We start from the raw sequence: 26,207 nt of genomic DNA, 5'->3' as shown, positions 1-26,207 counted from the left end.
TAGTGGTTTTAGGTGCGTATTATTATACCTACCTACCTTAAGTATTTTATTTCGTAATCATATCGTAGTCAAGTCATCAAATTGAGTTTATTTTGTTGCAAAATGAATATTTTGCACCCGTAATAAGTTACATATTATTCCATTCATTTTTGAAGCACCAAGTTCAAAAGTTGAAATTACAGTTCCCAATTTTCTTATTATTATTGAAGAAATGAGTAAAGCTGCTGAAATTGTGCTGGAGTCGACGGCTAAAACCAATGGAAAGTTAAATGAAGACACAGAACGTAAAACTTGGGTTAAATTCGATGATGATACTTCGCATAATGTAGAAACTTCCAGGAATATCACAGCAACAACAAATAACATTGATACAATACCGTCCTCAAGCACGGACACTCCTGCAGTTTTAAAAACAGAATCTGTGCATATTAATATCGATAAAAACGACAAACACCTCGACTCCACTAATAATACTGATATAAAACATGTTGAAATTGTATTACGTTCAGGATTCAGTAAGTTGGATTATTTAATTTTTGATTATAATTTGAAAATTAGTTTGTAACACTTAATATGAGCATTATATTGCAGCAAATGGAGACATAATAGTTACCTTGTTACCTGTCAATACTAAATTACCATGGATCACAGCAGCTCAATTTAGGCCTGAACTTGTGCCTGAAGAGTTGATGGCTCAAGGACTAACTGTGAGTAGAATTATTAATTGATCTGGTACATTGTAGTTTAGTATACTATCTATGCTATAAATCAAAGTGATTGTATAGAATGCTTATCATAAATATATATTGGTTTAGCTAGTTATAAATACTTATTATTTTCAATTAGTTCTTCTGTTTATCATCAAACTACCAGGCTCCTTTGCACAGGAAGCCGGCTAGATTATGGGTACCACAGCGGCACCTATTTCTGCCGTGAAGCAGTAATGTGTGAGCATTACTGTGTTTAGGTCTGAAGGGCGCCGTAGCTAGTAAAATTACTGGGCAAATGAGGCTTAACATCTTGTCTCAAGGTGACGAGCGCAATTGTAGTGCCGCTCAAAATGTTTGTGTTTTTAGAGTATCCTGAGGGGCACTGCATTGTAATGGGCATGGCGTATCAATTACCATCAGCTGAACGTCCTGCTCGTCTCGTCCCTTATTATCATAAAAAAAAAAAAAACTGCAAAAACCGAAATTATTGTTAGTAATCACTTACTCGATTACATTGTTAATGATGTGTGTCTGATTGAGTTTTTATCTTAATTCTCAGCTTGTGGCAGATGAGGGGCACATTTCACAGTACTTTATTCAAGGTACTATCCTTAAGTAAAGGGCCTCATTCATTGCATTTCTTTAAAATCATTAATATAATTTTAAAAAGAAATTAATTATATGAATCTTAAATATACAATTACTAGCTTACCAGACAGATTTTATTGGGCTTATAATAAAAAAAGGTGTTTTTATAAATTTCTCAAAAGCCATTGTAAAACTCTAAAGGAATGAGACAAAAGAAGTAAGAAATAAAACAAAATAATAAATTAAATATTGGTAGTCTTAGGATTGCTACTGTATGTCACCTTTTCCTTTATAATGATGAATTTATAAACATGCATTTCTTATAAGACAAACATTTATTTCAAACCTAGCTAAAACCTCAATTAAATTAACCCAAACTACAGACTGTATTGTCACCTCTAGTCAAATAATTTGTTGACCCTCTTGATGTTACCTCTTAATTACCATCAGCTGAATGTCCTGCTTGTCACGTCCATTATTTTCATTAAAAAAATGTTCTCCCACTTGTTTCTTGAAGAAACTATCATTTCTGGAGACATTCATACTTTTAAATGGATTTAAATTGTGCTTTAACAAAAAAAAAATATAAATACACTATAAAGCCCATACTATGATAAATCCCAAATTATTTTTTACAACTCTTAATGATAAAAATGTGAACTGTTTTCGGATCTTGGTATTTTTTTAGTGCAGAGAACAAATAAGCATATGGGTTACCTGATGACATGTGATCCATATCACAGTCCATGCTCTAGTAGTTGTAGTGTTGCCAACCTTATGGAGCTTCAAATTAAATACATATGAAAACCCATTGGTATATTGCGGGAGGAGCTCTGAGCCACCAACATTTATTTTGAAATTATCCTCAAAAACACATCCTTTCTCTAGGATTCAGTGCTTTACGAATAGCTCAATCACTTGGCATTGTGTAGATCACTTACTTGTGTCTTCTACAACATTTATCACAGCAGTGTTCTGAAGAACTGTTTGACCTGATTACTCCCTCCAAATTTCCACATTTGCACAACACACCATAAACCTGAATATCATCCTAACTGCCTGGATTTATTACAATCATTTACAGTGTGGTTTAAAATTATGTTTCTGCCACATATGACATGGTGCTTTCGATAAAAGATATGATATGGGTAGTGGTGATCACTGAACATCAGATGACCTGTATGATTGTTTCTTGACCTCTTTCATTAAATAAATTAATGTAGTGATGTATTTTCAGTTAACCGTAGAAGAATATGTCCATGCAATGGAATTATTGGTCAATGATGCCAGATTCACACTCTACAACATATGTTATAAGAGAGTACTTGTTTGTTGGATAACAATTGCATTTGCAGTGCTCCTTTCTCTGCTATTCTCCGGAATAACAGGTTTAACCTTATTTGCACTTGGAGTGTTGTGGCTGATTGTAAATGCTAGTGCAATTTTTCTGTGCATGTGGATAAAGCTAAGATTGTCAAAAGGGTTAGAACAATGTTTAGCAAGTGTTAATAAATTGCTTGTTAAACATAAGTTGATCCTCGCTTTGGATGATAGAGGCAAAATGTCATGTCATAAAGTGCATCTGTGCTTCCTATATTTTGACTCGGCTCCATGTATAGCTCATTTGCAACAATTTATTGAAAGTGAGGAGGGGAAAACTATAACACAGGGCTGGGAAAAGAGGCTAGATGTACAAGCTAATGATATTGTTATAAGAGGAAGTCAAACCACAAGATTATCTAGAAAACAGGTATATTGTTCTCTTACTTACAATAAGTTTTGTCATAATTATATAAATGTTGCTTTATAATTTTTATTTATTTAATAACAACCTGTAGTAGCTACTGCTATTTATTGTATTTGTAAATTATTTATTGTTAAGTTATTATTAAAGTTACTATACAAATTAAATTTGTAACTGATTAAATTTATAATAGATGCAGGACTCTAACCCATACCTCTTGGGTTCCGTCCAAGCGCTCTTATCAACTGAGCTAACCATTTGAGTAATGCATGGATCGTAAATCTAGTTATGTCTATATCACTTTAAAATAACAAATTGTATAGATTAGAAAGAGTGACATTTCAAGTCAATTTCCTAATATGCAATTATTGGGGTTGCGCAGGCTATCAACTGTAAAGTAGATCCTGTAGATGGAGCCACAACCTGCTAGTTGAACAAGATTTACGATCAATGTGTCACTCGAACGGTTGGCTCAGTTGATTGGAGCGCTCAGACAGAACCAGACCGGCGCGGGTCCGAGTCCCGCATTGTGCATGAAATTTAGTTATAATTTAATTTGTATAATTAATCCCAGAAGTGAGGGATATCACTTTAAAATAACAAATTGATTAATGTTACTTTCACCAAATGATAATAAAAAATGAATGCCCCACATAACTTATGTAAACCAAATTTAATGTTGTGAACATTCACCACCGAAGCGGTGGTGGCCACTTACCATTAATAGAATCCAATTATTTTATAGCCATATCCCTAACATTATTATGCCTGGTGATATATTTTTTCAATATTGTAGTGTTCTATTATAGAAAACTATTATTTTATAATTTATGGTATATATTATATTATAACAAGAATGTGTATTTTTTAGTTAAATAATAAAATCTTGATGACCTTAACTAATATGGGTTATTTTAACTTTGGTAGTTGTCATTATTTGGGTGGTTAATCATTGTGAATTTTTTCAAATCAACAAAATATTTTATGCTATATAGCTTAACTGACTGTTTGCGGTGCAAAGTATTATAAGAGTAATTTTATGGAATATTAGTTTAATTTTATTATTTATATATGAGTTGTAAATAGAATGTTAGTAATTATAGTACTGCTGCTAATTTTCATATATACAATGTAAAAAATATCTTAACAGTTCTTTTGATATTTTTAGACTATATTTCGGATGTTGTAACTTTTTGTTGTAACTTTTGTACAATTTATTTGTATTTTATTTAACATAAAATTATACACATCCTTTAGCTTCATAATGCATGTATTTATTATTAATCTCATTAACATATGGGTAAGCAAGGCATATAAAATGTGCAGGATATGGCAGAACAAGTGTACCTCCGGTACCTCCAACGCTGGGGCAAAGACTTCTTGAGACGTCGGCTCGACTGGACTTTAGATGAAGATGGTGGAAACCCAGCTGCGCCGCGTCATTTAGCTCATGCCCTTTGCCCATGTCAGTATGTTGAAGAAATTTTACGCAACAAAGAACCAAAAGACTTGCGTGCATGTTGTCCTCCGTGCAACACCTGGCTTAAGCGTCGTGGCCTGGATTAATTATATAAATATTGTATGGCAAGTTACTTTTAAAGAATTTTTTAAAAGTATTACAGCCGTCTATTTATATAAAACTAATGTATATTTTTTTAATTACAGGAGCGAGGTGCACTTCTTTATTTAAGATATGCAGGTCGGTGGGGAAAGTGTGCAGTACGAAGTAAGCTTAATATTGATAACATTACACCTGGACGACATGGTGAAAAATTTGTTTGTCTCTGTCAATTTATAGAAGAGCACCTTAAAACAAAACCACCCAGAGGTTTAGTTAAGTATTTTTCTTTACCCAATCAAAGTATTCAATTGTATTAATTTGATCACACTTTAGTATCCGTCCGTACTCCATAATATTTCCGTCTTCATTTTTATACCTATTAGTCAGTGAAGACAATGATAATAATTAATTTTAAGAAGAATTACCTAATATATATAAATATTTGCAGTAATTTAAAGATATAATTATTTTATGATACTATTTATTATTAAAATACATGATTTTATTTTCGGAACGAAATTATCTTACAAGGGGGCCATTTAAAATTTATTATTATAAGAATAAATACAATTCAACTTTTAAGTATTAATATAGTTTATTTTGAACTGATGCCATAATCTATTTTTTTTTTTCTAGTTTGTCAATACCAAACAAAATTTATATATAAGAGTCAGTAGGTTTTGTATTAACATATAACTTTACTACAAACAAAAATAGAGTACATTCTCAAATTCTATATTGACTAATATATTTAAGTATGTTCTCAGATTATTTTGGACATATGGAACCAATTCATTTTGTTGATAATTATTACAAAATACAGATTACCTATAAGTCTGACCCAACAGACATTGTTATGTTAATAATAAAAATATCTCTTGCGGATGGAATATCCTAAAATCCTTTCTTAGCTGATGTGCACTCGGTGGAATGAATATTCCTCCAATTTCAAGTCTCAGCACCTTACAGTACCAGAGGTGTTGTGATAAGTCAATACATAGGTGGAAATCTCTTATATATATATATATATATATAGATGAACTAGGCTACTATTTTGGATTATATTGTAGCTAAAATTGGCTTTTATTTTAATTAGGTTCGCTGAAATTTGGTTTATGCAATTTATTGATTATCAAATTGACAGACTAATGTCTTAACCGAGTTCCACTGTATTTGTTTATGAACCTTTTATATATCAACTGTGCGAAATATTTAAATTCAAATAAATATATTAATATTACAAATAAAATGTCACGAAAAAAATCGCACTCACTAGAAATATTTTCATCAACAAACTGCAATTAATGCTAACAATTAAATGTATCAGAGGCAAGTTGTCATGAATGAAAATAAGTTTCTTAGCATTGAAATAAACCAATTTAAAACTATCATAGCCTCTGAGAATATTTTTGCAAACTCTGTCAGCTTTAGATATAGATTTAGTTTAGCTCTTATTGGCCACCAATTGAAGTTATGCGGCCTTATACATAAAATTGGCATAAAGTTATAACTAAGCATAAACCAAGAATATGTAAAATGTTTACAAATAGACATTTTGCTTACGAATGGTTTGTTCGGACGTATAACGTTTCCCGCGTTTATTTGCAAGGCAGCTTGTCATTGTCATGTCAGAATAATTATTGTATTGACAGTGTTGTCAACGATAATGTAAACATTTTGCATTTTCTTTGTTTATCATCAGTTATAACTTTATACTAAGCTTATTTGTAAGGCCGTTAGTGTATTTGTTCTAGCCATTTGAAGATAATCATATGTTTCGGTTTGCAATAGAACTGTTCCTTTCCACATCCTCATCTTTCTGTATTTTCTGTTTCAACTTCCTACAAGAGGAACTGCTTTTTCCATAAGTCTGAAAGCCGACTCGTTCAACAAGTGATAATGTAAAAAATTTGTTAGTTTTTGAAGTGGTAACCCTCACTGTTTAGATTTGCAAGATCGAAATCTCAAGTCAATTTCCTAATAATATGCAAATATTGGGATTGAGCAGGCTATCAACTGTAAAGTAGATCATGTAGATGGAGTCACAACCTGAGAGTTGAACAAGACATACCAAGATTTATGAACGATACGTCACTCGAATGGTTGGCTCAGTGGAAGAGCGCTCGCACGGAACGTGAGAGGTCGCGGGTTAGAGACCCGCATCGTTCATAAGTTTTGTTTTCAAATTTAATTAGTCTTCTTAAACTAGTAACTTAGTCTTCTCCCTTCTTATGGGAAATTATGATTCAAATTCTTACATATACCCAAAAAATGCAAAGAAGTATGCAATCCCTAACGTAAAATCACACCACTCTCTATAATTTACTGTAATTTTTAGTTAGTTTTTATGCACCTTATCTATTTTAATAATTTTGTTAATTTTTTCTAAAAATAAGTACCGATATCATCTGAGTATTAAGGCATATTAATGAGATTAATAATTGTCATATTATTGTTTCTATCTCTTGTATTATTTATTCAAAATTATCAATTTATATTTGCATTTTAATTTACTTATAATCATCATATACTCCATATTATGAGGGTTCAATTTTATTTTTTATTGCCTCTGACATTTACCCCCTTATTCATAATGGTCCGCTAACTTTAAACAGCCGCTAAGGAGTGTTTTTTCTCATCCTGACTTAGGTCAATAGAAGAAGACAAAGCGAGAATTAGCAATGCTTTAAATTAGCAGACTATTATGAATAAGGGGGTTACTCTCGGTTTTGGTTTTTCAGTCATTCAACTTGTTAATATTTTGCTCTATAGTAAAAATACCTCTAAGTCTAAGTAAAAAAATAATTTTTAAAGTGGACTGATGTCAAATAATTATGAGCGTCTTTTATAAAGTCATCTTACAATTATTCGAGACATGGGCTCTAAGGTAAATCTTTTGCTTTCGTAGATAATAAGTTCGGGTTCTTTTCGACACACTTTAATCCCCTTTTTAGTAAGAATTAGTACGTGGACGGCCAGATATACTGTCAACCCGGGACACCAATCTAAAATTTCGTGTCTTTTTCGCATTTCATATCTAAGAAAGTACCTTCTTTGCATAAGGCTTTGACATCAATTGAGTTCTCCGTATCAAACTGCGCCATTTTAATATCACAAGAATATTAAAACACAGATAGGCGCGAAATTGAGACACATAGGTAGTAATGAATATTCATGTGTATGAGTGACAAGTTCAAATGTTATATTGTTTTTTCATTGGTTTAATTTGTTGGTCTGATTATTTAAACATAAAAAAATACTTATAAGTATATCGTTTCATAACCATTCGTAAGTAGATCGCTTGTTATAATTATAAGTATGTTATTTTAACCATATGTTATTAGAATTGTTGACGGCTAAATGCTTAGGTTTATTTGTACTTTGTCTTGATCTGGGTCCAAAATGTAACATTTTTATTTCAATCTATAAAGATATAAATATGAAATATCATGAATTATGAATAATACGCACAATTGAATCAAATTAGGATTTAATATTCTAAATAAAACTATATTCTAATAACTTTGTTGTTGTGAGATCTTTTAAATAATGAATTTATACGATAAAATATACTTTATGATATTTTTGATTACTTACACATTTTTCAAGCCGACAATATGGGTGTGTGCCACCTTATAACGTTTATAGAATTAAGTTTAACGGGACAGATGGTATGACTTTAATACATTTTTTCCTTTTAGTCACTTTCGTACGCTAATATATTTTTATTAAGGTCAGTTAACTGCAGCTGGTCCAACACATCTGTTATTGCTCTATGCGATTGTAATGTTCTGCTAAAAATGCTCGTGGAGTTCCGCTTGCACATCCTGAAAAACCGTCTGTTTATCTCACTCACCGCCGAGCTTATTAATGTCAATCGTAATTTCTTACGTACCGCCGAACCATCGAACGCGGACCATATTCGATGGTGGGTCGCATTGTCTATCGCACAAATTTACTATTATTATCTACACCCATGCTTTAAATCCTCTATTAAAGATTCTGAAACAGTTAGCTTATTGCCAACATTAAAACACCCAATGTTCTAATAACTAGTGTTGTAATGTTGTACTGAATTTTTGCTCGATGCTTGGTATCTGTATGAATTTCAAAAAAAGAACATTTTAAGTTTACGCGCGTTCCACACTACCAGAACGTCGTGCGCCGTAAAAAAAAGTAGGTTATTCGAATCCCCGCCATTTTTGTCCGATATTTTATTGTTTTGTTTACAAAAAATGAACGATTCATTTTAAACGCTGCAAAAGAACATAATATTCAAGTGAATTTTAATTATTGCACAATACAAAATGTAAATTACTACTAACATAAATAATTCTTTCATTCATAAGTACTTAGTTTATTTGTAGTAATTGATGATATTAGGTTACTACTAGGACTGGCTGTTTTAATGTTAGCAGTAAGCTAACAGTTTCAGAATCTTTTAGAGGATTCATATTCTGGAGTGTAGATAAAGTCTTGTATGCAACTGTTGATAATTAGGTATTAAAACACTCACGTGATACTATTATCACTCTCGGCTTCGTCTCGTGAGATAAATCCACATTCGTGTTTTAATACCCCTTATTACACAACAGTTGCATAAATAACTATTACCATCCGGGCCGATAAGCGCGAGGCGTTCACCCAGGCTAACAGGACCGTCCGTACTAAATTCGAACATATGTTTAGTCTATAAGAACAAACCATCGTATAGACTTGACAGCACATTAACGCGTGACCAATTTTGATTTGTCTATGTGTGCGTTAGCAGTGATATAAGTATACAACACTGACCTGTATAAATATCCAGAGAACTAGTTTTGACGTATAATACAAAAGTGTGCGAGAGAAGTGTACATATTCTGAAGTTTTTTTTTGATGTAGAATAAAGGAGACGGATACCCTTTCATACATAATTGGTGTTAATAAATAGCTTATAAATTTAAAAAGCATCACTGAGAATCTGAGGATTATTGGCAATCTGAAAGCAGACTCATAGGAGGTTTTGTAAAATTGAGGTTAAGCAATATATGGGCAACAATCAATATTAAAACAGCTGATTTTTGAAATGCTATTGTTTTTTTGTTGTACGATAATGATCGTACAAGTTAAAATATCAGAAGTCAAATAGAAAGAAGGAAAATATCAAACAACGGGAAACACTCAAATGACAAATCGCGTAGGTACGCACAAACAGATTCTAGACAATTCTGTAGCTGTCAGCACAGATAAAAAATACAGAACGAGATTCATAATCGACTTTTTCTTCGATCGATTCTTTGTATGTAATATATTACAATAATTAAATTAACAATAATTCTCAGTGACTTTATTCATTTAACGTATAACTTATTGTTTTATGTCACATTTACGTTATAACAAAACTAAAATGACAGATGAGCAAAACTCATTAGGTTTTTTACCTGTATTGTAGGTATTAAGACCACTGACCTCTACTATATAGGTACCACTGGTCTGGATGGCGGCTGTCAAAGCGCTTTTGTGCCTGTTTGATATTCGCTATTTTGGCGCTATTGGCCATTTAACGAGAGTCTGTGGTACTAAAACTAGTGAAGACAACCTCAGCAAACATCGATAGATGGTGGGAAACTATTTACAAAAAAATGTGTTCTTTATTAAGTTGATTCTTGAAGTAAAAATAACACGGAAAACGAACGAAATTAATTCAAACTACAATAATACTTCAGATTATTGTACGTTGCTTCGCAGTCATTTGTATTAAACTTCAAAATTAGTTCTCTGAACGCTCGCGAGCGGCACTACAAAAAGGCACAAAAAATTGCTGCCAAACATATGGAACAGCCTGTCCAGTGGTATTTATACAGGTCACTGATTAGGACTCTTTTTCACATGCATAAGGCCACGGCGAGGTTTCCACTCCTCGAGCTATAGTGAGATTTTAGATTGTGCGGCGACCTTATTGCAGAATGTGTGGAGAAATTACGTTGCTTTGTTTTTTTTTTTATGTTCCATTTAATAATTAAAAAAGCGGCGTCATTAGCCTCATATATTGATAATAATAAATCCGGCGTCACTGCCGCCACGAGCGACCGCTGCCATAAAATAGATAAAGCATTGATGGTTTGACGAAGTGTCTCCGCTTCTAATGAATTTTATCGAACTTACCTTAAGCGCGTCTTATGACAGATTGCCGTTGTCACATCGTTTGTTAACCTTTTTAAAATGTTATGGAAAAATAAAAAACGGTAAACGAAACGTAATGATGCAGAAATTTATTAATTTATCACTATTTATTTAACATGTATACTGAAAACTCTGTATTCTATCTGTAAGTAAATTTTTAACACATGAAAATTGTACTTCTTATGTATAACTACAAAAAATAATTAATAAGAATATCAGTATTGTTCTAATGTCAGTATAAGTATTGGTGGTTAGCGTAAAACATGTGACATTTTGTACAAAATATAAAAAAAAATTACAAATAAATATTTATTACGTTAGCCAAAGCGCATCTAAGTCGGCCATTATCCCTATTGTATTTGTTACCTTTGTTTTAAACTTAAGTACTAATAACTTTATATTGCTTCATTAAGACATAAGTACTAAGTATTTTACTAATCATAATTATGAAGTTGTGAGATATATTTAAAATATTTAATAAAAATTTGTGATGTACATACATTCCGTCCTTAAATGTACTTATACACGTTATAAATAATATTGAATAAATATTTGTATTACAATAATGTCTGTTATTTCTATATGAAACTGTGTTCCTTTATAGTAATTATTATAGAACGCTCTTGCCCGCAACCTGGCTGCGTGGGCATAATTGATAACGTAAAGCCATCGTTGACCCGGATCATGTGTTTATCCAGGTTAAATAAACTGTGCCAAATTTCATCAGTTTATCTCGGTTACCAAGCACACAAACTTTCATATTTCATGAGGCCATGAGAAACAAAGTGGTCTAACAATTTTACAATGATAATTTTATTAGTTAGTTCAATTATCTATTTTGTAAAACCAGGGTGGCCAACCTAAACGCTTCGCATACTGATGATATTTAAACTAGCCGGTAAGTTGTAGACGATTCCATAATATTATATTATAATGTTCTTAGAATTAGTACCATACGATGCACTAGCTTCATATTTGAATCAACCAATCACGTAGTCTAACTAAATGATGTTTTCTTCTACTTTCACTAGATGGCGCTCTTACGACGCCATACAAATCGTAGTTAACTTTCACGCGATCGAATAGGTTATAAAATTCACACTTGATACTCGTGAGTTCTAGCTTGAATGCCTTTGAAAAGAAACATATACTTAAATAGCTATTAATTATTTGTTATGTCAGGGCGAATGTGCTTCTAAAATATTTGTATGTAATAAGTTTAACAGACAGCGGCTCAACTAGGTATCTGTATTATATTATTGCACCTGGGGAAATGGATACATATTTCTTTAATTAAGCAATACAAGTTACACAATAAAAAAGGCATAAAAAGCATTTATTTTCTCAAAATTGATTCTTTTAGAATACTTTTTGATGTCGTTTCTAATAATAGTACTAGATACTACTACCGCTTCGGAAACAAATGAAGCGGCGCAAGAAACTCTCCCAGCAATCAATAATAGGACTGTTACAAATGTTGTGGTGTGGGTACAGAATGACCGGTATTGATTAGTTTCATGACTATGCGTTCCACATTCCAATATTATTTAGATGACATTTGGAAAGTCAAATGGAATTAAAATCTTATTCTTGTTATCGCGCTCTAATGAATACAAGTAAATTAATTACTTACCTGATTAAAATTATTACTTTAAAATTGTACCTATCTACAAATAATTAGTAAAAGGCCATAACAGTAAAGTATGTGTACCAGAATTATCTAACAGAGGGATTTATTGATGTAAAACTTCTTTACGCACGCTCGACTTCGGAAGTAAGCTGGTGAGGGCGTAACTTTACTGAAGAGCAGAATTATCTCCCGTATCCTTTTGCACAGACATGCAATGATAAATAATAAGGTTATTAAAAATAATAAAAACACCCTGTCTTATATTAAATACTTTATTTGAAATTTGGTTATAAATTTGTGATACAAACAAATCATAGTCTATGTTATAAGTTTTAATCTATCACAGATAAAAATTATGTATCAACACTTGCTGTTAATACTATAAGTTGGTAACTACGTACCAATACGGAGTGGTCACCGAACAACTGAAAGGTGTAACAGTAATTCGTATTGAATATTTATTCTATTATACTTATTATCAGGTATCGGTAGATAGCTATAAACTCATTTGCAAAAAAACGGGCTGTTTTTTTCCCGTTCCTTAGAAAATACAATACCAAAAGAGGTTTTAATCATTTGAGAATATTTCTGGCACATTTATGAGGTGTTGTGGTAAATAATAAAGTTTATGTTAGTTAATTTAAAATTTTATTAAAATTGTCAGATACTAATAATTAGTGCTTATTTATTTAAAGTGTGATGATAATACAAGCTACTTAGAATTATGAAATAATCTGAAGATGCCAGTGAAACAGGTTATTTACCTAGGTGCCCGTTTTTTTTGCAAAAGAGTATAAGGTAATAGGTTAATAGAATGCGGTCGTAAACAAGGAATATAGAATAAGCATGTATATTTCTTTATTAAATCGTTTTCATACTATATAAATTTAATAAAGAATAAACGGTGAATTAGCAACTCAAAATTGTTTAAATTAGCCAAGCGAGGCGGACACTAATTACCTATTGCTATTTAACCGCACTTGGTGCGCATGTACTGTGCGACGTAACAACCAAACAAGTGGAGGGGATAGGTTGAAAAATTTATAAATAAACGTACAAATTCAATTTATTATAAAATAATAATAATTTGTCACAGAAACACTAGTTAACTACAGAGATATCCATAATATTGACATTTGCAAATTAGCAACTTGATGTCGATGATATCATCTATATAGGCATGAAGTTTAATCAAATTGCATCTGAAGATGTGTTTACTGATACTGTAATTTATTGTGAGCACAGCCGACAGAGCTAGATAAGAAAAAATTCAACAAAAATACAAAATATAACTAAACACAATTTACAATCACAGAATCCTCCAAACTTTTGATATATCTGATGTAGGTTTATGTATATAAGAAAGTATCAGAAATCATTGATACACTAGTAATAGTGAGCAATATACTGATGTTATTTTCAATTTTTTTTTTAATCTAACATAATATCTGGTACATTTTCATCAAATTAGTAAATAGGAAGGTAATCGTATTATTACTATAATACCACAATAATCTGAACTACTGTACTATACCAAATATAGTCAAAGTATGATAAATACAGCCACCATACATCGTCGAAGTTTGGATTATTGAAAGATGAAGCAAATAATAAGTGAAATAATATAATTTGGCAAGAAACGGCACTTATAAATATAATTAAAAACTAATATACGTTTTGTGAAAAGTGTAAATAATAAATTGAGCAAAATGAATAATTTCAAAAAAAAAAATTAAATTCGGCTAAAACTTTGGTCGACTAGTCATCGCGGCGGACTTTTTTTGGAGTGCCTTTGGACGCGTCTCCGGCTGGGAACAAGCCCAGAAACGAGGTGTGATCCTCTTTACCACGGCAATCTTTATCTACGTTCGTTATGTTGCGATTGCGTTTGAGGTTTTTGTCGTCGTCTCGAATGTCGATGGAGGAGGCGAGGGACTCCAGGGAGGTGACGGTGGAGCGTTCATTGAGCTTGTGTCTCACGCTGAGGTCGAGGTAGGGCCGGACACCCGACTCGCTGGGCATGTGTAAGGTGCCCGAGCTCTCCGAGGCCGGCAGAGCGTCGAGTGCGGCCAGGCGCATGATCTCTCGCTGGGACTCGCGAGCCTCCACCAAGAATATGCTTTCCTGTTACAAATATAACGTTCAAACGGAAACAGTTTGGGAAGTCCAGTTGACACTCGAGCTTTCTAATAAACGCTAATTTTCGCTGAAATCTGATTACTAAACCTTCTCCATGTCTTAGTATTTGTAACTGGGTAATATAATATCAACAGTGAGAAATAAATGAATTTTGTTACCACAAGAAGTGAAGATGGCATGAATATTACCTAATTGTAACGGCAAGCCTCCTCTACGTTTTAGTATTTGTAACTGGGTAATATAATATCAACAGTGAGAAATAAATGAATTTTGTTACCACAAGAAGTGAAGATGGCATGAATATTACCTAATTGTAAGGGCAAGCCTCCTCTACGTCTTAGTATTTGTAACTGGGTAATATAATATCAACAGTGAGAAATAAATGAATTTTGTTACCACAAGAAGTGAAGATGGCATGAATATTACCTAATTGTAACGGCAAGCCTCCTCTACGTTTTAGTATTTGTAACTGGGTAATATAATATCAACAGTGAGAAATAAATGAATTTTGTTACCACAAGAAGTGAAGATGGCATGAATATTACCTAATTGTAACGGCAAGCCTCCTCTACGTCTTAGTATTTGTAACTGGGTAATATAATATCAACAGTGAGAAATAAATGAATTTTGTTACCACAAGAAGTGAAGATGGCATGAATATTACCTAATTGTAACGGCAAGCCTCCTCTACGTTTTAGTATTTGTAACTGGGTAATATAATATCAACAGTGAGAAATAAATGAATTTTGTTACCACAAGAAGTGAAGATGGCATGAATATTACGTAATTGTAACGGCAAGCCTCCTCTACGTCTTAGTATATGTAACTGGGTAATATAATATCAACAGTGAGAAATAAATGAATTTTGTTACCACAAGAAGTGAAGATGGCATGAATATTACCTAATTGTAACGGCAAGCCTCCTCTACGTTTTAGTATTTGTAACTGGGTAATATAATATCAACAGTGAGAAATAAATGAATTTTGTTACCACAAGAAGTGAAGATGGCATGAATATTACCTAATTGTAAGGGCAAGCCTCCTCTACGTCTTAGTATTTGTAACTGGGTAATATAATATCAACAGTGAGAAATAAATGAATTTTGTTACCACAAGAAGTGAAGATGGCATGAATATTACCTAATTGTAAGGGCAAGCCTCCTCTACGTTTTAGTATTTGTAACTGGGTAATATAATATCAACAGTGAGAAATAAATGAATTTTGTTACCACAAGAAGTGAAGATGGCATGAATATTACCTAATTGTAACGGCAAGCCTCCTCTACGTTTTAGTATTTGTAACTGGGTAATATAATATCAACAGTGAGAAATAAATGAATTTTGTTACCACAAGAAGTGAAGATGGCATGAATATTACCTAATTGTAAGGGCAAGCCTCCTCTACGTCTTAGTATTTGTAACTGGGTAATATAATATCAACAGTGAGAAATAAATGAATTTTGTTACCACAAGAAGTGAAGATGGCATGAATATTACCTAATTGTAACGGCAAGCCTCCTCTACGTTTTAGTATTTGTAACTGGGTAATATAATATCAACAGTGAGAAATAAATGAATTTTGTTACCACAAGAAGTGAAGATGGCATGAATATTACCTAATTGTAACGGCAAGCCTCCTCTACGTTTTAGTATTTGTAACTGGGTAATATAATATCAACAGTGAGAAATAAATGAATTTTGTTACCACAAGAAGTGAAGATGGCATGAATATTACCTAATTGTAAGGGCAAGCCTCCTCTACGTCTTAGTATTTGTAACTGGGTAATATAATATCAACAGTGAGAAATAAATGAATTTTGTTACCACAAGAAGTGAAGATGGCATGAATATTACCTAATTGTAAGGGCAAGCCTCCTCTACGTCTTAGTATTTGTAACTGGGTAATATAATATCAACAGTGAGAAATAAATGAATTTTGTTACCACAAGAAGTGAAGATGGCATGAATATTACCTAATTGTAAGGGCAAGCCTCCTCTACGTCTTAGTATTTGTAACTGGGTAATATAATATCAACAGTGAGAAATAAATGAATTTTGTTACCACAAGAAGTGAAGATGGCATGAATATTACCTAATTGTAACGGCAAGCCTCCTCTACGTTTTAGTATTTGTAACTGGGTAATATAATATCAACAGTGAGAAATAAATGAATTTTGTTACCACAAGAAGTGAAGATGGCATGAATATTACGTAATTGTAACGGCAAGCCTCCTCTACGTCTTAGTATATGTAACTGGGTAATATAATATCAACAGTGAGAAATAAATGAATTTTGTTACCACAAGAAGTGAAGATGGCATGAATATTACCTAATTGTAACGGCAAGCCTCCTCTACGTTTTAGTATTTGTAACTGGGTAATATAATATCAACAGTGAGAAATAAATGAATTTTGTTACCACAAGAAGTGAAGATGGCATGAATATTACCTAATTGTAAGGGCAAGCCTCCTCTACGTCTTAGTATTTGTAACTGGGTAATATAATATCAACAGTGAGAAATAAATGAATTTTGTTACCACAAGAAGTGAAGATGGCATGAATATTACCTAATTGTAAGGGCAAGCCTCCTCTACGTCTTAGTATTTGTAACTGGGTAATATAATATCAACAGTGAGAAATAAATGAATTTTGTTACCACAAGAAGTGAAGATGGCATGAATATTACGTAATTGTAACGGCAAGCCTCCTCTACGTCTTAGTATATGTAACTGGGTAATATAATATCAACAGTGAGAAATAAATGAATTTTGTTACCACAAGAAGTGAAGATGGCATGAATATTACGTAATTGTAACGGCAAGCCTCCTCTACGTCTTAGTATTTGTAACTGGGTAATATAATATCAACAGTGAGAAATAAATGAATTTTGTTACCACAAGAAGTGAAGATGGCATGAATATTACGTAATTGTAACGGCAAGCCTCCTCTACGTTTTAGTATTTGTAACTGGGTAATATAATATCAACAGTGAGAAATAAATGAATTTTGTTACCACAAGAAGTGAAGATGTCATGAATATTACCTAATTGTACGGGCAAGCCTCCTCTACGTCTTAGTATTTGTAACTGGGTAATGTACCAACAGTGAGATTTTAATTAATTTCGTTACCACAAGACAGACAGACGACATGTCATGACGTTTGCCTAATTGTAAGGATGGATCCAGCCCACACCACTACAGAGCCGCTCAAGATTCTTCAAAACGCCAAAATACCTTGGCTTTAACTATATTATTTCTAATTATTACGTATCGAGAGCTCGTTAATTATTATTAACTTAATTAGGTTAATTCGCCTTATGAAACTAAACAACTTATGTCTTATTTACGACGCCACTATGACTTTTGGTTTTTTAAAGAATACTGTGCGGCACTGCATTGGAATGGGCAGGATTGATTCATCTTTATCTCTAAAAATAAATGGATGTATGAAGTAAAAATAAGCTGATCGTCGGTGTAACATAATTGTAATGGCGGCAGTGTAATCGATGCTCAAGCGATAGCTAAGATAAAATAATAAGTAAGAAAATAAATTAATACTTTGTAATGAATTAAACCACATTTGCCTTCAAGAAAACAGTATAGTACTTTAATTTCATTAGAATAATTTCAGAAACACCCCTTTCATTATGCTACCATCATTGGTGCAAGTGTTACTTTATTATTATAACATCGATATAGGACAGCCTAAGCCTAAGGGCTCGTAAGTACAACAGAGAGCGTACACAAGCGTTTAGAATCTCTCTCCAGAATAAATAAAATGAAGCAATAATAGAGAAGTAAATCCTCACCTTAACCTCTTTGGTAATGTACTGATCCAGTTTGTCATAGATCACGGCATGCAGGCCCATCTCTTTGAGTTTCTTTATGGTGTTCTTGTCGTTATTGTCGTCGCCCCAGCAGAAGATGACCAGCCCCGCATCTGTTGCTAGCTTCACCTGACACAACACAAAATTCATTTTAATACAAAATATAAAAATATAATTATTGTGATCTCTCTCACGTGAGCGACTAAAAAATCTTGTACTTTTTTTTTATATTAACTGGCTCCGTCAACTGAATATCGACGATTCGGCCAACGTCAAGGTGGAGAGATTTTTATTTTAATTTAGCTGATTGAAGTATATAAAGAGCTGATTTAAAAGTAAATGATCGGTTGAAATAGATGTGTTTTTTTTTTGTGAACTGAAGAATAGGCAACAAGAGTTAGTACGGTTAGTAATAAACACCCATAACACAACAATATTAACTATCTTGTTAGTTAATATTATGGGTGTTAATTTATTAATATATATTATAATATATTATATAGAATATGCGGGATGCTAACCCGCGACTCTGGTAATTACCCTTCCAACACTTTTACCGCTAACTAAACATCCGAATTTCGCATTATCCATAAGTCCTATTATGTTTGTTCAAGCCAGTTGTGGCGCCATCTACAGGATCTACTTTACAGTTTGAGGTGGCGCTAGTCATAATTTGGTTTTTGCTTAAATAATATCTAGGAAACAACAATTAGTTATAAAGGGGTTGATATTTGACGTTTATGTTTTTAAATGTAAAGAGTTCAAGAATCTAAAAAAAGACCGTTAAAAAGCAATTAGGTAGACCACACACCTCAGAACCGCAGTGCAAAACACAAAGTAACATCATAATCCAGCGGTTTAGAGTCTAGTGACATATCTGTACCAAGAAATTGTGGCCTGAGTGGTGAGTACATTATATATTTGATAACTGGTAATGTTTTTCCCAATTTTTTAAGAGTAAGGGCATGTATACAAAGCTGCGATTTGATTTACGACGCGCATTCGTGCTATGGTACGTCAACAGCGAGGCACGACTTTATATTAGCGGTGCGTTCCTCTTGTACCAGTTAATTAATTGAGGAGATACTTCGATTAGAAAGCATTTAATAATTAACAGCCGTGCGACAAAGGTTGCACATACATTACACACACAAAAATTGGATTGCACACCGGAAGTGCCGGCAGAAGTAAAAACTTGAACACTAACGTTGTGCATTTTTTAATATTTTGCAATGATTAGGGAATAATTTCGCACGAATTTATCGGTATAAAAGTACTAGCATTTATGTTTTTAAGCACAATATTCATTTATTGCGCTATAGTACAAAAAAATTACAATTTATATTACATAAAAAATTTAACACTTCAGAACTATTACATTAAAAAGTTTATCCCACAGATAAATCAACTTTCATCAGGTCGATCAGGTCACGTGTCCTGAGGCAAGTTTAACATTTTATACCCATCCCAAGAAATATATATATAATAAGATGTAAAGTTTGTATCGCTATAGGGTAATCTTTGGATCTACTGAACCGATTTTAACAATTCTTTTACCAATAGAAAGCCACAATATTTGCGATCGTCATAGGCTAGAATACTATCCCGAAAAATTAAAATACTTTCTTGGTACTCGAATTTGCAATGAAAGTCGGCGCTAACAGCTAGTAGGTATATATTCAGGTTCTGATTCGAGACAAATTACGTCCGGCCTTCTGTTCGTCAATAATTCAATTCGCAGGTCTTAATCAGGAAGGGATCGTTTTATTCCATGTGGGTAACGGGGTCTCGTTTATATCATGTCGATCAAATTCAAATTGAAATATTTTTATTCAAAATATTCAGGATAATAATAATATGTTAATATGTAGGATTCCAAATCACTTATTGAACGTCAAAAACTACCACTCATTCAAAAAAGACTCAGACCTGAGAAGAATGGGCGCAAGAAACTCAGCGGCCTTTTTTTATATGAAAATATGGATTACAATCTGATATCGTACAAGAAACATTTATAATTAAAAAGCCTGAGGAAGTTCGCTTCATTCCCAGTCTCTGGTGTCATTACGAGATGTTTATGCTATAGTAACCTTTCCCACACAAACGTTTTTTAACAATTCTTTTAAATGTCGTAACACATTTGTTTTGTACATTTTCTGAGATCATATTGTAGAAGCATATACATCGCCCAACAAAACACTTACTAACTCGACCCAACCGAGTAGTGGGCATAACAAGTTTATGTTTGTTCCTCGTGTTAACAATATGAATGTCACAGTTTCTAGAAAATTTCTCAAAGTGCTTATAAACACACAGAACATTATCAAAAATATATTGAGAAGCTCGAAATAATCATCAAGACCTGCAGAGCGGCTCCACGATGAAGCCCAGGAATGTTACTAACTGATTTAGTTATAATAATGTCATTCGCTTCAATTTTTTGAGAGAAATTTCATTGAGAGGTTTCTTTACACAGTTAAAGAATATATACAGTTAATATATAGTACAAGTACGGAAGTCTCACTCCAAAAACCAATTTAAGAAATAGGGACTCTTGCAGTCATACAATAAGGTTTAATTCAGATCGCACCTACATTTTTATTTACCTAGAAGTTGCCTCTCTTTCTGATGCGCGGTTCTTACCTTCTGACGACATTAGGGTTGTCTTCTTTACCTAAAACTGTACCTACCTAGTATACGGTCATCTTATAAAAATAGCTCAGTTATTTCTATAATATAAAAAGGTCTGCAATCGTAACTTTAAATCAATATTCTTTCGTTGTCAAACCTACATTAGTTGCAGTCATTCCTTGTTTCCAGGACGATACGATTGGTACCTTATAAAAAAGCCACACGCCTTTCTTAAAGGTCGGCAACCGGCACGAGAATGTGAGCGATGGTTATCACTTTACATCAAAAAAAAACAGGCGTACTCAATATTAGTTAGTATATAAATATTATGCTGATAAAAAGTTAAGTCCCGGATTTATTACTGCTATTATTAAATGATAAGCTGCTTCATATGAAATAATCGTTATCAATGTATTATCACAACAAAATAATCTATATTACGTTATTATTAACAAATTACTAATAACTTTACCAGTGGGAGGCTCCTTTGCACGGGATGCCGGCTAGATTATAGATACCACTACGGCGCATATTTCTGCCTTCAAGGCTTTTCAGTTAAACTTAAACATTAATTGCATTTTTGAATAATTTCGCACGAATTGCTTATAACCAGTGGAACGTTCCTTTCCACAGGATACCGGCTAGATTATGGGTACCACAAGAGCGCCTATTTCTGCCGTGAAGCAGTAATGTATAAACATTATTGTGTTTCGGTCGGAAGAGCGCCGTAGCTAGTGAAATTACTGGGCAAATGAGACTTAACATCCTATCTATCAAGGTGACGAGCGCAATTGAAGCGCCGCTTAGAATTTTTGTATATTTCATGAATTCTGAACAGCCCTGCATTATTATGGGCAAGGCGTATCATTCTCTACGTCCTGCTCGTCCCGTTCCTTATTTTCATAAAAAAAAACTCCATTTCAATCATTATGAGATAATGATCTCTACATTTTTCACTAGCTTTTTAAAAAAAAGACTTTAATTGGAATATTATTACTATCATAAATAGTTTAACAAACATAACATACAAAAAATTGCATTTTACATTCTTTCCAATGTCCTAATGGTAAGTGATATGCCCTGCCCATTACAATGCAGTGCCGCAAGGGTTACAAATATCCAACATTTTGAGTAGCATCTCAATTGAGACATGAGGTGTTATGTCTCAAAAACCCAGTTATTCCACTAGCTACAGCACTTTTCAAACAGAAACGAAATAATACTTGTACATTAGGTACTGCTTGGTGGCACAAACAGTCACCACCATCTGTTTTTGTACTGGTTTCAGGTACATAGGTAGAACCATAAAATATGTCCTGTACTTTTGTCTGATAGATATTTAGCCTTTGATCAGCATCAACACAAAATTTTACCCTTAGTATTTTCTAATTCACATGAATTTAACTTTTCAGCTGCAAGTTAAATTTGTCAGAAGTATTTGCAACAAGCTCCGATTGGATCCTATCTAGTGCAGGAGTGTGCATATCATATAGGCAATAAGGCAGTGCCTAACTCGTTATCAACCTAAATAAATATAGTGTTTAAGTTAATTACTTTGGTTCCGTTATTTTATAACCAAACATTAAACAACCTTTCCTTACGCTAGATACTCAATACTTACGTTAAGCAATCTCTATGTTGCATATTCCAAAGCTTAACTACGACTAGTTAGATATACAGTGCCTACCTTGCTAGAAATCTAATGCACGCTGCTGATCTAGAGGTATACCTCATAATTAATACAAAACTCACCTGCGTGGGATCTCTCAGTAAATCTTCTGTGTGAACAACTATGCCCAGTATATCGGAGCTAATTGCATTTTGAACTGCTGCAGGAATGGACAAGCACCGGGGGTCTCTATATGGAGGATATTTCTCACTTACACCCTAATAAAAAACATAGTTATTGAGAATAATAATAAAAATTGCCCACAATGTATCAATGTAGTATTATTGCATTTTTTATATATGTTTGTTCAAAACCACATTGCTCATTTTTTAATTTTTTTATATTGGCCTAACCAGGAAAAGTGTGTCCGAGTTAAACAACTTATTATACAAAGATAAGAAACTGTTTACATTTTTTACTTATACTAGCTGTACCCCGGCGTGTGTTGCAATGCCACAGTAAATATAAAAAAATTATTTATATGTGTTTGAATTGTTTGAACTTGGTAATACCAGTAATGTCAGGTAATCCCAGAACACTCTAGCAAAGTTTAATCACAATCTGATCAATGGCAATTCAAATTACGGGAAAAAATGATTTTTAATTATAGAGAATATGTAACTTAAGTGAAAAGCCACTGTTAGACTGCCACAAAAGTTACTTATGTATAAAAATTATCCAACAGAGGTTAATAGTTATTATATTCTTTCACAATAAATTCATTTTCTTTAGGAATTTCATTTTGTTAAAAAAAGGTTTAGTTGCTTATGTACCTCAGTTTCTTCAGTATTGTTAATATTGTTAATTTCTCTTATTAAAAGAATTTATAAAGACAACAGCTGTTATTTTTACATCATAGGACCATCAAAAATTTATTTTAAAAATAAAATACAACATTATAATGTGAAAAACCATCCTAAAATTTAAATTAGTACATGTTGCTTAGACTTTATTGATGTGTGTATTACCAATGTGTAGTTAACACCTTTCTTAGTTTATTATAATGTATTAATATACTTACAACTGTAAGAAACATCACAGGGTATTTGTTCTGTTTGTTCCGTACCATTGTGCAAATGTCTGGATTAAAACAAGACAGTACTATTCTCCGTTCATTTCCATTCTTCAGAACTACCTCCAGCACCTGATTAAATTAGCTCTTTAAACAAGAAACACATGAATTCTTCTAACTTCCACTAACAATGTAATGGTGTATCTTCAGTAAATACCTTGTCAACATAGGTGTTCATATCAAATGGATTATTCAGCTCAAAAGTGCCATCCTTAAGTTCCATAGTCCATTTGAGTTCAATATTGAATCCAACATGTACATCTATTACTTTGAGAGCTTGTTCGAGAGTTGGGAAAGGCTGATGTTCCTCTAGATCTTCATCATAAAACATTGTTTCATGACTCCGACCCTCAACCAAGTGATAAACCTGCAAAGATTGTGATATATTACCGAAACAAAATAACAAGAATAATAATTAACTTATCAGTAATATCAATTCAGTACAGAACAAGAATTAATTTTGCTATTTTCTTTATTTTGAGTGAAAGGCATTTACTTTCTAATTATATATATAATAAAAATTAATTCCTTTACAATTCTTTTTGATGTCATTTTTAATACTACCACCACTTCAGAAACAAATGGCACTCTCAGAGAGAAGTGGCGCAACTAACTCTCGGAGCATTATTTTTCAACAGTTAAATTTCTAATTCCTTACTTGAGATTTCTTGTATGTTCTGGTGAACAGTATTTAGTATTTAATTCATTAACATTTTACAAATACATTATGCACTTCTTAGTGAAATTGATAAAACTCAATTATTATTATAGTTGACCTAACTGTTTTTGTCTATTCAGTCTAGGTCATGTTGGATACCTTTAGCTTCTGCAGATGCTCCAACGACAAGTCTTTCACTGGCAATTCTAGCATCTCAGAAAAAGCTACTTCCTTCTTTTTTTTCATAGATATGCACACATGGAAATCGTGATATATCACAGGTATCAAGTCTTTACTGAGCTGCACATCAAACTCCAGCATGTCTGCCCCACTGGCAGCAGCCTTTTTAAGAGAAGCTATAGTATTTTCTCGTATGGCATTACCCCTGAAAATTGGTACAATTCATCGAACACAGACTATGGCCTATGAACAAACCAACTGTGCACCTAGCTCTAAATAAATAATAATATCAGAAATACAAATGATTCCATTAAATGTTATAAATATAAGTTAACTTACTCTTTCGTTTTAAAGCTAGCACCTAGTCCTCGATGACCAACTTCTAACCCTGTCCAAGAGGGATCCCAATGCTTTGAATAAGAAGCTTGAAGGTTACACAAAGGTTCTTCCATAGGACAGACAATAATATATTCAAAATTAATAGTACCAAGTGGACGATGCTTAACATTGCAGGTTACCGGCAATTCCAAAACTCCTTCTGATGGTTTGAACATATTAGGAAGAACATAAGTATAACCAATATGACATGGAGGGTCATTGCTAGAGGCCCTAGAACTAAATGAATATAAATCTATGAGATAGGCAATAGTTTTAGGCTCTGGGGCATACACATTTATAAGCAATGTGTCATTAGGTCTGTACTCTCTACCAAACTGCTCTTGAGGTTGCAGTGAACACAAACTCGTGTCATTATCTAGCGTAGCTACTTCCACACAAACTCCAGCCGGTGCTTCTACATCCATGGTGTCAGTGCTCAATGAGGACTCTTCAGGGTGAGGTTCTGTGCCGAAACTCAATTTCACAGGAGTCACTTTTATATTGACAAGCCTTCCTTCAAGTCGACTTTTCAGCTTTAAAGGATTATTGATAAACTTAAACTGAATCAGTTTTCGACATGTTAACCAGCCCCTATTTACTGTATGGTTTCCATTGCATTCACCAAAACTATCAATGGCAGAGTATAGCATATTTTCAGGAATAACTCTGGGCTTAATATGTGTTTCCCAACAATTAATTATGACATCACCTGACTGTTCATTCAATGTACCCAGAACATAACGATAATACACATCACACGTATTTGGTATTGTTATACTCTTGGACCATATGTCTGAATCACTTTGTTGATCCATTGGAACCATCTTCTTGTAGTCCCATTCGCCAAGTTCTGGAATACTGCCTGTTATAAATACTCTCTCTTTAGATGCTATATGATTCAAAACAGACACTGAAAACGTCCAAGTTTGAGAGGTGATTTCATGTTTTACTGACTCTTGTTTCTCTGACATCATTTTATTTGGTTTAATCTTTTGTTTCTGTGAATGCGAATCTAGATAAAACCAACGTTGCATAATCAATTGGTTTCACTTTTAAAATTGGTATCAAGTAATAATACTATCAGTTTAATCTATGATACCTGAAGACTAATGCGTCTGAAATCTGAATACCAATACATCCACATTGTCACAAGATGGAACTCAAAATAAATTTATTTATATGAATAAAGAATTAAATTAAAAATTTCATTTATTTACAGAAAATAGAAATATGAAATACTAAGACAATGGCCAA

General features: G+C 32.9%; 2 protein-coding genes across 7 annotated transcripts; one reads left to right on the top strand and one right to left on the bottom strand.

Annotated features, from left to right (window-relative positions):
* On the top strand, positions 1 to 11,334 carry LOC126972680 (uncharacterized). 3 transcript variants are annotated; one of them, XM_050819568.1, is made up of 6 exons: positions 1 to 12; positions 183 to 515; positions 592 to 707; positions 2,536 to 3,048; positions 4,369 to 4,621; positions 4,708 to 4,850. In XM_050819568.1, exons 2-5 carry the CDS (start codon positions 212 to 214, stop codon positions 4,606 to 4,608), a joined length of 1,173 nt encoding a protein of 390 aa, XP_050675525.1. In that variant the 5' UTR covers positions 1 to 12; positions 183 to 211; the 3' UTR covers positions 4,609 to 4,621; positions 4,708 to 4,850. The 3 variants fall into 3 exon arrangements, with proteins under 3 accessions (XP_050675525.1, XP_050675524.1, XP_050675526.1); XM_050819567.1 differs by lacking the exon at positions 1 to 12 and having other exon boundaries at positions 21 to 515; positions 4,369 to 4,626; positions 4,708 to 4,846; XM_050819569.1 differs by lacking the exons at positions 1 to 12; positions 4,369 to 4,621 and having other exon boundaries at positions 21 to 515; positions 4,708 to 11,334.
* LOC126972669 (glycerophosphocholine phosphodiesterase GPCPD1) lies at positions 11,308 to 26,207 on the bottom strand. Of its 4 annotated transcripts, none has more exons than XM_050819550.1 (7): positions 24,915 to 26,206; positions 24,555 to 24,780; positions 23,895 to 24,104; positions 23,687 to 23,809; positions 22,749 to 22,883; positions 18,348 to 18,494; positions 11,308 to 12,594 (listed from the first exon to the last, which is right to left on the bottom strand). In XM_050819550.1, exons 1-7 carry the CDS (start codon positions 25,985 to 25,987, stop codon positions 12,565 to 12,567), a joined length of 1,944 nt encoding a protein of 647 aa, XP_050675507.1. In that variant the 5' UTR covers positions 25,988 to 26,206; the 3' UTR covers positions 11,308 to 12,564. The 4 variants fall into 4 exon arrangements, with proteins under 4 accessions (XP_050675507.1, XP_050675506.1, XP_050675509.1 ...); XM_050819549.1 differs by lacking the exon at positions 11,308 to 12,594 and adding an exon at positions 12,655 to 14,522; XM_050819552.1 differs by lacking the exons at positions 11,308 to 12,594; positions 24,555 to 24,780 and adding an exon at positions 12,655 to 14,522 and having other exon boundaries at positions 24,915 to 25,057.

Source organism: Leptidea sinapis, chromosome 27 (genome assembly GCF_905404315.1).
Source record: "Leptidea sinapis chromosome 27, ilLepSina1.1, whole genome shotgun sequence".
Classification (NCBI taxonomy): domain Eukaryota; kingdom Metazoa; phylum Arthropoda; class Insecta; order Lepidoptera; family Pieridae; genus Leptidea; species Leptidea sinapis.
The sequence above is the reverse complement of the archived record's forward strand: the minus strand, read 5'-3'. Positions and strand labels throughout refer to the sequence as shown.

What these genes read in the sequence shown, in the direction of transcription:
- LOC126972669 (XM_050819549.1), bottom strand. Translation starts at nt 25,987, where the DNA reads ATGCAACGTTGGTTTTATCTAGATTCGCATTCACAGAAACAAAAGATT. An exon ending in TGAACACCTATGTTGACAAG is followed by an intron (nt 23,810 to 23,894) that starts GTATTTACTGAA and finishes TAATTTAATCAG; the next exon opens with GTGCTGGAGGTAGTTCTGAA. An exon ending in ACATTACCAAAGAGGTTAAG is followed by an intron (nt 14,523 to 18,347) that starts GTGAGGATTTAC and finishes TATTTGTAACAG; the next exon opens with GAAAGCATATTCTTGGTGGA.
- LOC126972680 (XM_050819568.1), top strand. Translation starts at nt 212, where the DNA reads ATGAGTAAAGCTGCTGAAATTGTGCTGGAGTCGACGGCTAAAACCAAT. An exon ending in TGTATTACGTTCAGGATTCA is followed by an intron (nt 516 to 591) that starts GTAAGTTGGATT and finishes ATTATATTGCAG; the next exon opens with CAAATGGAGACATAATAGTT. An exon ending in TGATGGCTCAAGGACTAACT is followed by an intron (nt 708 to 2,535) that starts GTGAGTAGAATT and finishes ATGTATTTTCAG; the next exon opens with TTAACCGTAGAAGAATATGT.